We start from the raw sequence: 13,075 nt of genomic DNA, 5'->3' as shown, positions 1-13,075 counted from the left end.
TTGGACAATTAATTCATCCTCTGAGCTAACAGATGAAGCAAATAAAAAGCAAAATCTGTCATGAGTAATTCTCCCCTCAAGAGGAGACTTTTTTTCCTGTCTATGAAGCAAGAAGATGCAGTGTTTCTGTTCCTGCTCCACAAAGAGGGTGTGTGGCTTTGGGCAGAATGTTCTGTTCTGCATGGGTACACACACAAGCATTTCCTGATATTTGACTGGCAGACTGTTTCCTTCTATTTCATTGTCTTACGCTGTGTTGTATGTACAAGTTCATGCAGCCATTTTAACATATGATGCACGGCTATGGAAACAGGAGCTGCCTGATTTCCCTACACAGGAAAGCAGAAAAAGTTAAAAGGCTACATAGTATCACTTATACTCACTAGTCCACTCATCTTGTCCTTCATGCAAAGCTTTGCTGAACGGCTTCAGCTGTTTTTCATACATAATGGCAGTCTGTGTGTAATGATGTCTTAGAGAGGTCCAGGTTTGTTCTAACCTAGTGACCTGTTCATGCAAAACAGAAAATGCCCATTATTGACTCCACAGCAATTCACTGCTAGTAATGAAGTTTCTGTTCCGATGGTCTTGACGAAATTACATAAAATAAGTAAAACAAACCCTCAAACAATTCCACATTTTGGAACATAAACAGATTTTTACCTGTGGCATTTCCAGTGCTTTCATAATAGCAGAAAATGCGTACAAATCCCCCAGTGTGTCCTTCAGCTCCACCGCAACTTGGATGATCCTGTTCAGTGTTGCTGCTCTATCTTCTACATTCCCTGTACATCCCAAGATATCCACAGCGATTCCTATTGCCATGGTATTGTGCCTGTAAGTGAAACAATTTGTTCTACTGGTCACAAATTACTAAATTAATAACACGTTATGTTGTATATCTGTTCAGAGAAGCACAAATCAAAGGTATATTTCAATACCTTGGCATGCCCAGCCAGCTTACTCTTACCAACATCTTTGTAGCAGTAATGCTGTTCTATAGAATAGATATACACAACGGCTTTCGATTTGTGTTTTAATAAACCCAATACATTTTCCTAAGATATTACTGCTACTATACAAAGTTCTGCTCGAGCAATGAATGAACACTTTTGGGGAAAACTGCCCCAATTCTGTTTGTCCTCCACACTCTCATCCTGGGACCTTCCCCCTGAATTCCAGCAACCAAACTACTGAAATCTGCCTTTGAGAAGCAAAAAAGCTAGACTGGGATAGAAGGCCCTAACTGTTACCTCTTAACTTGGGCAGTGGTTTTAGAGAAAGCTTTGCTGATCATTATTTTTACTAGATCCTCTAGCCTCTTCCCGCGCTGCAAGCTACTACCTTCAGAGTCTTCCACAAACACGAGCTCAGTTGGACTACAGGTCTCCTGAACTTGAGATTACCTGAGCTCTTATGGGACCCTGCTTCCTGCACAATTCCCCTTTCCCTATGCTACAAGCATGGAGTTGCCCTATGATCTTAAGGAACTTTCCCATGGAAAAAGTTCTGTGCCATCTCCCTAAATTATCTTCTGTACACATGAATTCAGAAAATGAGGAGGAGCACATGGTCTGGGCAAATGTAGAGTACAATGTAGCAATGCCCTGATTTTTCTGGCCATCTGCCCTGGCAATGAGAAATGGGAACAATTACCTTTCAATTAAATCAAGGCGTAACTGATGTCCATAAGGTAAGGTAATGAGTTCCAGGCCAGAGTTCACTCCCATAATCCTCCTCACCTCTTCAGAAACTTCCAGGATCCTTGCCACCTGTTAAATGCAAAAATTCATGCACCGATTTTGAAACTAACTTCAGAAAAACCCTAGCCATGCACAATTCCTCCATGTTATTGCAGGTCATAGAGAGCCCAGGGCACAGTGTGCAACACTAGAATACAGTCATCTAATAAAAAAAAAAATCATGCACATTCAGTGCCTTACACAAAAAGAGGCCAATAAAATATTCTTTTGCATGATTCAGCCATAAGAAAATATGTTAGAAGTGTGACCAAAATGCTTTATTAAACCTCTGTCCTCCACTCTAGAAGGAGATTCCTATGCAAGCTCCAGGCAACGTGTTGCTCTCTTGGCCTGATCCTTGCCAGGGTGATAGTGCTTTTTGGCCTTACAGATGGACCTATTTGCTTCACTGCCTTAATTTCTAAAGAAAAGACTGCTCAGAATGGTTTTGGATTGCATCACTGAGCCCTCACCAGGATTAATTAGTAAAATGACTTTAAGAAGTACACCAAATGTTGAGTGCTTAATGAAGTCAGCATGTGAAAGCCAATACCCTCACCTCTTCGTCTTTGCTTTTTAAACATACAGCATTAGCTACTGGTTATATCAGTATCAACTACATATGCTAATTACAAGCAAAACCACATAAAAAAAGATAATGTGAGATTATCTGCTGTTTTAAGGCCTGTATGTTGACACACTGACAAACCAATCTGCCCACTGTTTTCTGACACACCCATCAGCAGCCTTTCCTGGTTAGGAAAAGATGAAAGCAACCTGGGCCACAAAACAAGCCTCATTGCTGTACAAAAGCTGGCACTGTAGAGAAACCTGTTTCACTTGAGTGTATGAAGCCTCTGGAGACATCGATTACTACACCTTTGTAACAAAAAGCCCTCTCAGCCACACAAATGGCAGGTAGATACTCACTCCACCACTTGCCATATGGGTGCTTCTTTCATTATTAGAAATGGCACTATTTAAAAGGCAAACTGAGTTACTGATGCCACACAAGACCACCCACGAACTTCAGCCTTATCACAGGTCTCAGTACAAAGCGTTTATTCTGGCCCAGTTCACCTGCCAGTTTTGCTGTACCATGCAGTTCTTACCACTGCAGTAGTATGCAACAAGTTACCAGTGAATGACAGTCCTTTGCTCTGCGAGATGAAGATAAAACAGACTTCTCTATGTGTCCTAGCTAGTTACTGTTCCTGCTCAAAAATCCATTTCTCTAAAACACTCCAATGACTCTTAACTGTACAGGCTCCCACACTTCCAGCAGGCCAGACTCCCTGGACCCATTCCAAAGTTTATAGGACTTAAAACAAGGAGACTAATAATGAGCTAAATTTAACCTATTTTATATATATATATATTTATTTATTTATTTAAACCCCCTACTGCTTCCCTAAAGCATGCACATCCTATGCCTTCAGGCAATGTTTTCTTTAACAATGTATTAAAAGACATCCCAGTTATCAGGCTGAAGGAGGAAAAGGTGAATTTTGGAATTAGAATGTTAGAGAATGCTGTTGCTACTCTTGGAACCAGAGTAAAGAAGCCACAATCTATGGCTTCTGCAAAGACCATGCAGTTATAGAGCCAAGTTTTTCTGAGTCACTATGTCTGCACGAAGCCTCACTTCGCAGCAGCTGACACTGCTACTGAGGAGAGAAGCTGTGTTTGCTGTTGGCGGGAGCCCAGCAGCTGGCAGGCACTCACACACACTCATTCCACTGCTGCTCCAGTGCATGGCCTCCCGCCTGCCCTGACTGATGGTGTGAATCTGCAGCAGTGGCAGCACACTACAGACATGTTTCCTTTGGACCACCAACATTCCCACTTCCTTTTTTGTCTGCAATGGACTTGCCCAGTAAGTAGCCATGCGTGTTGCTTCTCAAGCTGCTCTTAATAAAACAAGCAACACAAAATCAACAAAGCTCATTACACTCATGAGACAGATGCTCTGTGGCAGGCATAGCAAAGTGGTGCTAATTCAATGGCAGTTGCGTTGCTTCTGCTACACAAAGCCATCATCTCCTAAGGAGATAACTCCTGTCTTTCCTTATTCCCGATTCAATAGCTGATCTCTGTCAGCTGAACAAAGCCTACACTGTGAAAAACAGTTCTTTGTATTCTTGTATCTTTCTAAACAATTCAACTATCAATACAGTTCTCTCACAGGAGAGAAGTGCAGCAGCCCTAATAGCTATTTTCCCACATCACTTGTCCAGCTCTAAGAGTCAAAGATGAGAAGGGCAGCAAGTTGAAGTTTAAATATATTCAGTTCCATTGACATTCTTCTGTTACGGCCAGCAGTATGGTGACCAGGCAACACTACTGTTCCTCCTCGCAAGCTAACAAGCTATCTCCTGTCACGAGTAGTTCTTTCCACAATGAATTACAGCATAGACAGCTCTTCCTCCAGTATGGAAGAAAGGCTGAGTCACAGATAGACAGCAACAGATAGGTGATTAAAAAGATGTCTGAACACTGAAAATTTGAGTCTAAAGTTAAGATGGCAGGAGACATTTAGTCCAAAGGGTTTGTTAACATTCTTGTTTTTCAAATGTGAAAAAAACCGACCCTAAAAATTCCTGCAAGCAAGTCAATACATTTATTACATCAGCTACAAATCTACCCATTAATAATTTCAAATCAGTTCTTTAAAGAATCTAAAAATGCAAGAAATTTTTTTTTTTCTTTTTACCTTGCAGTCCATTCTAAGAATATGCTGTGCAATTGTCTTCGGATTGTTGTTGGTGAAAAGCTCCTTAACTCTTCTTAACATTGATGTTTCCAGTGGCTTGTTTTCCGGAGGAAGTAGTTTGGATTCAAAATCATTCGGTTTAAAACTAGACCTTGTCTCAAAAACAGGTACAGAAAAGATGCTGTCTTCTTCAGCCAGCTCAGTTGAAGCTTCTAAAGGATTGGCAGAGTTCACTGGAGAGTCATCTTCCAGGATCAAGTAGTTTGTTTCAGAGTTCCTGAAGGAGTGTGTTGCCCTCTCCTTTTGCATCAAATGTTCCACACTGCTGTTTTTCTGACATAAATGTTGTTTTGTTGCTGCAGGATCTCTGGCAGGGCTTAGTTCATAACAGTGTCCTTCTGAACTGCGGGAAGCCAAAGGAGAATCCGGGGGCTTCACCAGAGGCGCTTTGCTGGGTTTAGGTGGTGGCTTCAGACAGAGCTGGCTGTCTGATCCTCTGAGAGCTTCCCCTACTTGTGACTCAGGGGTGCCTTTCTGAACAACTGTTGGGCTTAGAGAAGGTTCACTGCCTGTTCTTAATGCAGGAGAGCTTGCACAGGGGTCTGCATCTGCTTCAGGTAACCGCAATGGATGTCTTGAACCTGCAGGGGCAAATGGTGTTTTAGAAGGCCAAAGCACATACAAGTCCTGATGCCAGTCTTGGGGTTCATCTCTCAATGAGGAAAATATCGTCAGATTACATCAATCATCTGACAAAAATGCATATGAAATTATATTTTTGAGGAATGGGCTAGCCAGCGAATTCTTTTCATGTGCTGATCATCCCAAAATCCCAAGTACACAGAACAGCTGCACCCTAATATTATTCTGTGGTAGTGCTGACAATAATTCCAGTCCCTGCTGCATATGTAGGCTATACTGTAAGAGCGGGATAGTCTCCATGGCTTGGAATAGGAGGCTTCTTTGTAACCTGATCTAGGCTACAAAAACAGAAACTTCCAGCCACATCACATAAAAGATGAGTCATTTCTGAGAATGACAAGTTTGAGAAGACAGAAAAGCTTCCCAAAGCCATGCCTGAACCTGCAGTAATGTATGGAAAGAATGAATTTCAGGGATGCTAATCTTTTTGCTAAACAGTAGCTGATTGGAAGAGCTGGAGAAACACATCCATATGCTTCTGTGTATTCATGCATCATCCTGTACTCATTGCATATTCAAGCTTCAGCATCCAATATAGGACTGAACCTTGTATCAGACATTCCCCAACTGCAGATCTCGGTGCATCTGCTGCTCTCTACAAGCAAAGTGGGCAGTTGCATTGCATTGGCTTTACTGTTTGCTTCCAGATGGGTCTCAGTTTATGCAGACAACAAAATACGCAAAATATGCACAGCTTGCCACCACTCAGCTGTATGATACCAGAAGCCAGTCAGAGGACTCCAAGACAAAATGCACAGCAGTACTCTACAGGTTAACTGCAGTAGTACCAGGAGAAAAGTTTTTGCAGCAATGGACTGGCATCAGATCATCAGAGGGACAGAAACTGATGAATGTCTATCCATCCCACTCCTAAACACAAGGACATACCCTTTCTATCCAAATACAGTCTCACTATATGAATACTTCATGTTATCTCTGTCTCAAGAAGTCTTTCCACAATAGGCACTAGGGTGAGAGAGAGATTGAGAGATACAGAAAGCCAGAAATGAGCCATGGTAGTGTCTCTCTCCTAGTGGGGAATATTACCACATCTGCACACCCCACCCTGAGAAAAAGTAGTTACCAGGATTGACATTGCTTCTACTTAACAGACTACCATCAGAATGACATGACCTAAACCATGCAGAGAGGAGGATGATGGCCTCTTCTCCAAAGTGACAGGGGACAGGACAAGAGGGAATGGCCTCAAGCTCCGCCAGGGGAGATTTAGGCTGGACATTAGGAAAAAATTTATTCACAGAAATGGTTATTGGGCACTGGAACAGGCTACCCAGGGAGGTGGTTGATTCACCTTCCCTGGAGGTGTTTAAGGCACGGGTGGACGAGGTGCTAAGGGGCACGGTTTAGTGTTGATAGGAACGGTTGGACTCGATGATCCGGTGGGTCTCTTCCAACCTGGTTATTCTATGATTCTGTGATTCTAAACTAGTCAGTTCTTGACTCTTCACTCAATAAGGTGAGTGGAACAAGTGAGGAAAGGCAATACTGTCAAAAAGGATTATAACACCAACCATAGTTTTCCTATTTTTGATGTGGAAGCCTGCTGAGTTGTATGCTTAGGGACTCAAGCTGCCTGATGCACTGTAAATAAAAAATACTGTTCTGATGACTTAAAGAGCAAGCAGTCGGTAGCACAGCTTACATTGGCCATTAAATATAACTGTATATACAGTACTCAGAACACTCAACAGTCTCACTTTGGTCTGAAGTGTAACGGACCATCTGGGCACACACAGATTCTCAATGTGAGACATTTGATTACAAAACATACCTATTAGCAGATAGCTCTCTGACTGGTGAGCCTTTAGAGGGAATCTTTTCTCCAGAACATGATCCAAATGAGCTGGCTGACTACCACTTTTTTCTTTGTTTCTAGGGTAAATAAAGATGCAAACAAAAAAACATCAAATATATCCAACACTTCTCACATAAACATCTAATTGCCAGAATATACTATAACCAGAACAAGGATCACTAGCTTCCCACTGGGACAGCTTAGAAGAACAAATGGAACTTCATGCTCTTGTGGTAGCAATAAAATGGACTATAATATGTGTGTGTGTATGTGTCCCTGCAGTATTCATGAGGGTGTTTCTTTGAATGCTGAGACTTTTTAATGGAACTATCCCACACTTGGTATTTTTATTACAGAATCAAATACACAGAGACTTCTCTGGAGAAGCAGCAAGATTTTATTTTAATTCCTTGTCTTTCACTAATCAAGATTTGCCAAGTTACTGAAGAACAAACTGCACTGCTGTTGCGCTTCCAGAGTTTACATTTGCTCTCATTTTGTGGATTGATTGTTTTTTAGCAAAGGATTGTTTAGAGTCTAAAAAGTCCTTTGCTAATAATCAGCAAACCCTCATGCCTACTCTTCCACCTAATATCAGAGTGAAAATTCACATCACTTAACAGCAGGAGGTGATAGAGTTGCCTCGTTTCCCTCCATAAGGACAGCAAAATTAAAATACCTCAAAAGATTTCCTCTAGGTATGCTCTGCTCCGGGGATTGCATGCCAGATATACCAAGACTCAGCCTTTTTGCAGTTTCTGTTTTCCCTTCAGGCATACTTGGTTCTTTTTGTTGAACTGGAGTTACACCGTACTTTTCTTCAAGACACCTGAGAGGCACAGTCCTGTTGATAGGCTGAAAAATAATTGCTCCGCTCTGCTTGGATATTGGTGTGCGATTCCCAACATAGTATCTAACTAAGCCAGGGATACTGTCGAAACTTTCAAGTTCAAATTGATACTGAACACGGCAGTAGGCTTCGTTGAGTCTTAGAACTGTTCTGTTAATTTTAAAGTGCTGAGACGTATTTTTCCATTGACTGGTAAGCACAAAGTTCCCAGGACTGGAGAGAGAATCTCTAATCAGAAAATCTCCATCTCTCTGAACCAGGCTTTCTGCCACCTTTCAGGAAAAAGAATTATACAAAAAAAACCCACTTTCAGAATCAGGAAACAAGCAGTCAAACAACATATCTCAACAAAATATTCTGAAACATAGGACGTAACTTGGTTGCTCTGGGGGGACAGACAAAGCCAGAAATACAAAGCAAAGCATTAAGTGTGGCAGAAGAATGAAGTCTCCAGTTCTATAATGAGGTGCTCATCCCATAGTAAAGATCTGGAGGCACTTCTTGGAAAACGCCCAGCAACCAGAAGCATGATCCACTTTTGCATATCTATTTCTTCTAGTCTGCTAATAGAAAACAAGGCACGAAGGAAAAGCAACGACTCACGACTTTAATGTGTCTGAACAGACAGTCGCGCTGAAGTTTATTTAGAAGACATTACTACAGGACCCCAGAAGTTGTCCTTTAATTATTACCTTACATGACAGAAACTTTCATTTTTCGTTCTTTGTGAATATTTCATTTGCGAATTACTGCTAGGAAAAGTCAAAGAAACGGTTTTCTGTTTTGAGTTAGTCTTTTCATGTGATAAAGTACACATCTAATAGGTACTGGATGAAATGCAATGCATGTGGCTGCTGTGCCTGCCCTCCTCACCCCAACAAAGAACAGAGGCCGCCCACAGCGCTGTCGAGCACCAGGTGTGTAGGAGAGGGAGGCCGGTGAGGGGGCTCCAGAATCACAGGTAGCCCACGCTCCAACCCAATCGCAGCTTTAACAGGTTTTTAACTACTTCTGTATGGCTGAAAATCGAGTTACTGCACAGATTTTGCTGTGTTTTCATTTCTTTCCCCAAATTCCTAGTGCAAGAAAGAAAATAAGCAAGAACATTTTAACTCTGGTTAAGAATGCTGAATCAAATTAACATCAGTATGTTTGAACAGTATGTGGGGATAGTAGTCCCACATAACACTAAAATTCCATTTCTGTCTTTATTCAATACATATAAATCCTGAAGTATTTACATTTTCAATCAACGTCTGCTCTGAATCCCTCCTCAGCCTCATTTTATGCCAAGTTGTGTTAAATACCATTGCTTTCACACAAACAAGCATTAGGTTTCTACTAAATTTCTGCAGATATCAGAGATGTGTATGGTACTTCAGTGCAATTCTGCTTGTCTATCAAAGCTCAAAGCATACCTGGCAATGCAAAGCCCACATACCTGCCGAGGTATACGTCCGTGGTACCAGGCATGGCTACGCAAGTCTTCACTACTTAGCTGCAATTCTTCCTCTAGCTCCTTCTTCAGTTTTTCCGGGCTGCTTTCCATAACTTGCCTCTCCCTAGAAAACTGCAATAAAAGATTAAAAGCTTCAACTGTGCCAAGTTTAGTGGTTAACATTTTACCTGGGTTATAACTCTCATCACATGATCTGAACCAGCCACCGGAATGCAGGTACTGCTTTTAGCAGGCTGCCTTGGCTTCACTTTCTAGACTGTATTTGCAAAATCCAGCACGCAGTGAGATAACGTGTGATTGTTATACACTGCAAGGAACAAAGTGTTCGGTCTGTACACTAAGCTAAGAACGACACACCTACAAAGTCAATTCTCTTATTTCCTCTTCCCAGTAAGAATACTAACTATACCCCAAAAAAATGGAGCTGGACACAAATGCTCTGCTGTAATATTCTTCCTCATGTTAAACTTCCCTCTTAAATTTGGATTCTTCACCTCCTCACCTCCTTTGATCAAGGCAGGCTAGCCTGTACATAGCTGTTCAATACTTCTATTGCACTAAATAACAATTTGACAAAGTAAATTTTCAACCTTAATGGGCCTACTTCTAATGGTCATTAAATATGCATGTCCAGAATGTTCCTTAAGGGCTAAATGCTCTTGTTGCCCCTTAGCACAAAAAAAAATGAGATCTACTAGGAGATACCTCCATCACTACTAAAAAACTACTGTAAGGGTTTCTGGGAAATTTCTAACTTCTTCTCTTCTTGGAGTACAGCTTCCACATTGGACCACTACGGCTCAATAGTCTTTCTTGTGGATGCAGTGTTGCTAACAAAGTAAGGTGCAGTATCTTCTCTAGAGAGTTGCTCTTTAAGTGCTCAGTGGAGGGAAGTTCTTAGGACTTTCTTACATTCTCCCAGGGCTCTACCCCATCTTTATTACTGCTGAAGAGTTTCAAAAGCCTAAAACACCCAAAAGAAACAGGTTCACTACAGGGAACATGTTCTAGATGGATCGAACAATCAGAGTATACCCTCTCTTAAAAGAAAGTAGCTTTTAAAAGGGGGATGGTGTTGGGGAGTGGCTGCAGCTGGAGAGCAGACTAAAAATGCAACACGCCCAGCGCATTATGGATTTTTTTTCTTGGCTCTGGATATGAGCCAAAGCTCACAGGTTGCCTTCACTGACACACTGATGTGAATATGCAACACGTGCATTCTTTAAAAAATAACTGGGAATGCTCGCCCATCAATTCTTTTCTTTCCATGAACGCTACAGCATTTTCTCTTCACACGGAATACTTGCAGCACCTAACCGTGTGAGCAGATGGCACACATTTAGCACTTCTTTCAACAACTCTCCCTGCAATTTCAAGCAGACTGAAATACAACAGATTACTAGACAGCAGATTTTTGGTGGAATAATGCCAGAAGAGGTATGCTGCTGCCAAGATCATTTAAACTTGCTGGGAGCTCAAACAAATTCTGAGATACATTCTCCTCTTCTCTCTGCTGCCTCAGAGAAAACTAAAGCTTCTCTTAGATAAATAGAAATGAGCAAAGCAGCTTATGCAGGAAGGCAATAGATAAAAATAACCTGGTAGAGAACCACTTTTCACTTCAGTTTTGCTTCTGTAAACTATTAGAGTGGTATTTATCCATACAAATGTAGTTCAAAACTGGAGAATCACTTTCAACAAGGAGTAAATCCTTTCTGCTTCTGTACAGTCAAGGTCTTTCACCACCTCCTACCAAGCTTTACGAGAAGAAAAGTCTGTGCAGCAACAAACCATGACATTAAAAAATCCCTTTGCTGCAAGGGCTCTCTCATAAACCATGTACAAAGTCAAGCAATTCAGTTACTGAGTGCAGAAAGAGTCAAAGAAGAGACTTGGTGAGGACTCAAGTCCAAAAGCATATCAAATCATCAAAACATAGCCAAGTAAGACCAGCCCCCACTCCCTCCTGCCTTCAAACCGCTGTGACCAATCGGACTAACAGAGGTGAAGGACTAATGACACATACCAGCCACCTTCCTTTCCTGACTCAAATAGCTAGGTACCTGCTTAAAGTTGACTGGCATTGATCCCAGGGAGAACAGCCAACCATTTCACTGCCACATCGTACGGAATGATAGTAAACATCCTGGCATTTACAAGAGCTGAACGTAGAGTGAAGAGCACATCAAGTAAGCAGACTTTTCAAGTGCACCTTTCCTCTGGCTGCACAAGGAATTGACTGGAGAACTTTTGAAGCACCTCTTCCAATCTAAACTATAGCGTTCAGTTGTCATGGCATACAAATCTGTCATTCACAGTTGTGTATTTTGCTGATCTTCTGAAAGGAAGTACTAATTTAAGGTGAATTGTATTTAAGGTTTTGAAAGATGCTTTTGACTGAATAGAGGTCTTAAACTCAAAGCTACTGCACAAATTGTTATCAAAAGCATCTCACATCTCAATGGTAGGCAAAACTGTCATAAATGGAATAGGCTATAGCATACAAATGCAGTAACTGAGTTTGCTTAGGAAAGCTAGGTTCTTAGCCAACAACAGGAGCTACAGGTCTTTGCATATGCACTAGTTTCATCCATTGCATTAGTACAAACTATCTTAAAAATACAGGATGATTAAGTTACAGGTACACATGAATTACAAATACAGTAGAGAAACCTGGAATTTCTTCCAATGGTTAAATGAATTTTTCACTACTCAAATGAATGTAATGAGACACACATTGCACCTGAATTATATCTATCGACACAACAAGAAAAACACATAAGGAATCCAAACAAACTAAATTGTTAACATTCATAATTATTGGTTTATTAAAAACATCATCCACCATGGTCTACCACACCGAGCATACACTGATTGCCAAAGGCAAAGGTCAGACATCTCCGGAGATGAAGCAAGCATGCTTAAATAACCCTTACGCAATTCTGAACTTAGTGGAAGAACTCCTGTGGCTAGCACAAATCCCAAAATACACAGAGGGGAAACTGCCTATGCATGCAAGTTTAGTAATAGCATGTCTTCCTGGATAGTTTTTTATTGACTGAGACTGATTTCTTATACCACCTACATCCATTAGAGGAGAAGTCTGACCGATGAACTTACTGTAATCATACCAGCCTATGCCTTTCAATGCTAAAGGCTATAACTTTACGAGTGAGTGCTCAAAAATCAGACACAGACTGGACAAGCACACTTGTCTGTAAATAAGGAAGAACATACGCTTAGAACAGCATAATATGCTATGTCATTGGACCTGTTCCACAGAAGGGGATGCAGATACTTCAGCCTCACTTCCCAACAGCACCCAAAAGTTAATGGGCAGTAGTGGTACTCTGTAAATTTGCAATAACATCACAGTGACAACCCTTCATTTAATAATATGTCCTCAGTTTATGCCTTTGTCAAAAACCCTTTGTTGGCTCCTACCCAATGGCAGAAAGAAACCTGAATTTACATCTACAGCTAGATAGTGAAGTGGTAAAAGGGAAACGTAAAACAACCTAGGGAAAAAATTTGAAGACTCGTTAGTGTTTGATAGGAATGGTTGGACTTGATGATCTGGTGGGTCTCGTCCAACCTGGTTATTCTATGATTCTATATTCTGCAACAAAACACAGTTGAAGCAACACAGGGAAGCCTCCAGTTTGAATTCCTGAAGATTTCCAAACAGGAACAACCCTGTCAGGGGTCCCTGGAATACAAAACCAAATCAAGTCAAAAGAACTCCTTTCAAATACAGATACTTATCCTGACCAATAAAGAGCTCCCCCTAATT

At 41.3% G+C, this 13,075-nt stretch overlaps 1 protein-coding gene across 5 annotated transcripts in view; it reads right to left on the bottom strand.

Annotated features, from left to right (window-relative positions):
- The window catches only part of BCAR3 (BCAR3 adaptor protein, NSP family member), a 72,645-nt gene that overhangs the window by 2,237 nt on the left and 57,333 nt on the right, over positions 1-13,075 (bottom strand). For all 5 annotated transcript variants that reach the window (XM_069862744.1, XM_069862746.1, XM_069862747.1 and 2 more), the window contains 7 exons: positions 9,265-9,393; positions 7,653-8,095; positions 6,950-7,050; positions 4,456-5,096; positions 1,657-1,772; positions 664-835; positions 384-507 (listed from right to left, as the gene is read on the bottom strand). In XM_069862744.1, coding sequence (XP_069718845.1) covers positions 384-507; positions 664-835; positions 1,657-1,772; positions 4,456-5,096; positions 6,950-7,050; positions 7,653-8,095; positions 9,265-9,393 — 1,726 coding nt within the window. The remainder of the gene's footprint in view (positions 1-383; positions 508-663; positions 836-1,656; positions 1,773-4,455; positions 5,097-6,949; positions 7,051-7,652; positions 8,096-9,264; positions 9,394-13,075) is intronic.

This window comes from Phaenicophaeus curvirostris, chromosome 8 (genome assembly GCF_032191515.1).
Source record: "Phaenicophaeus curvirostris isolate KB17595 chromosome 8, BPBGC_Pcur_1.0, whole genome shotgun sequence".
Lineage (NCBI taxonomy): Eukaryota > Metazoa > Chordata > Aves > Cuculiformes > Cuculidae > Phaenicophaeus > Phaenicophaeus curvirostris.
Note: the sequence above shows the minus strand (reverse complement) of the source record. Positions and strands in the feature narration are given on the sequence as shown.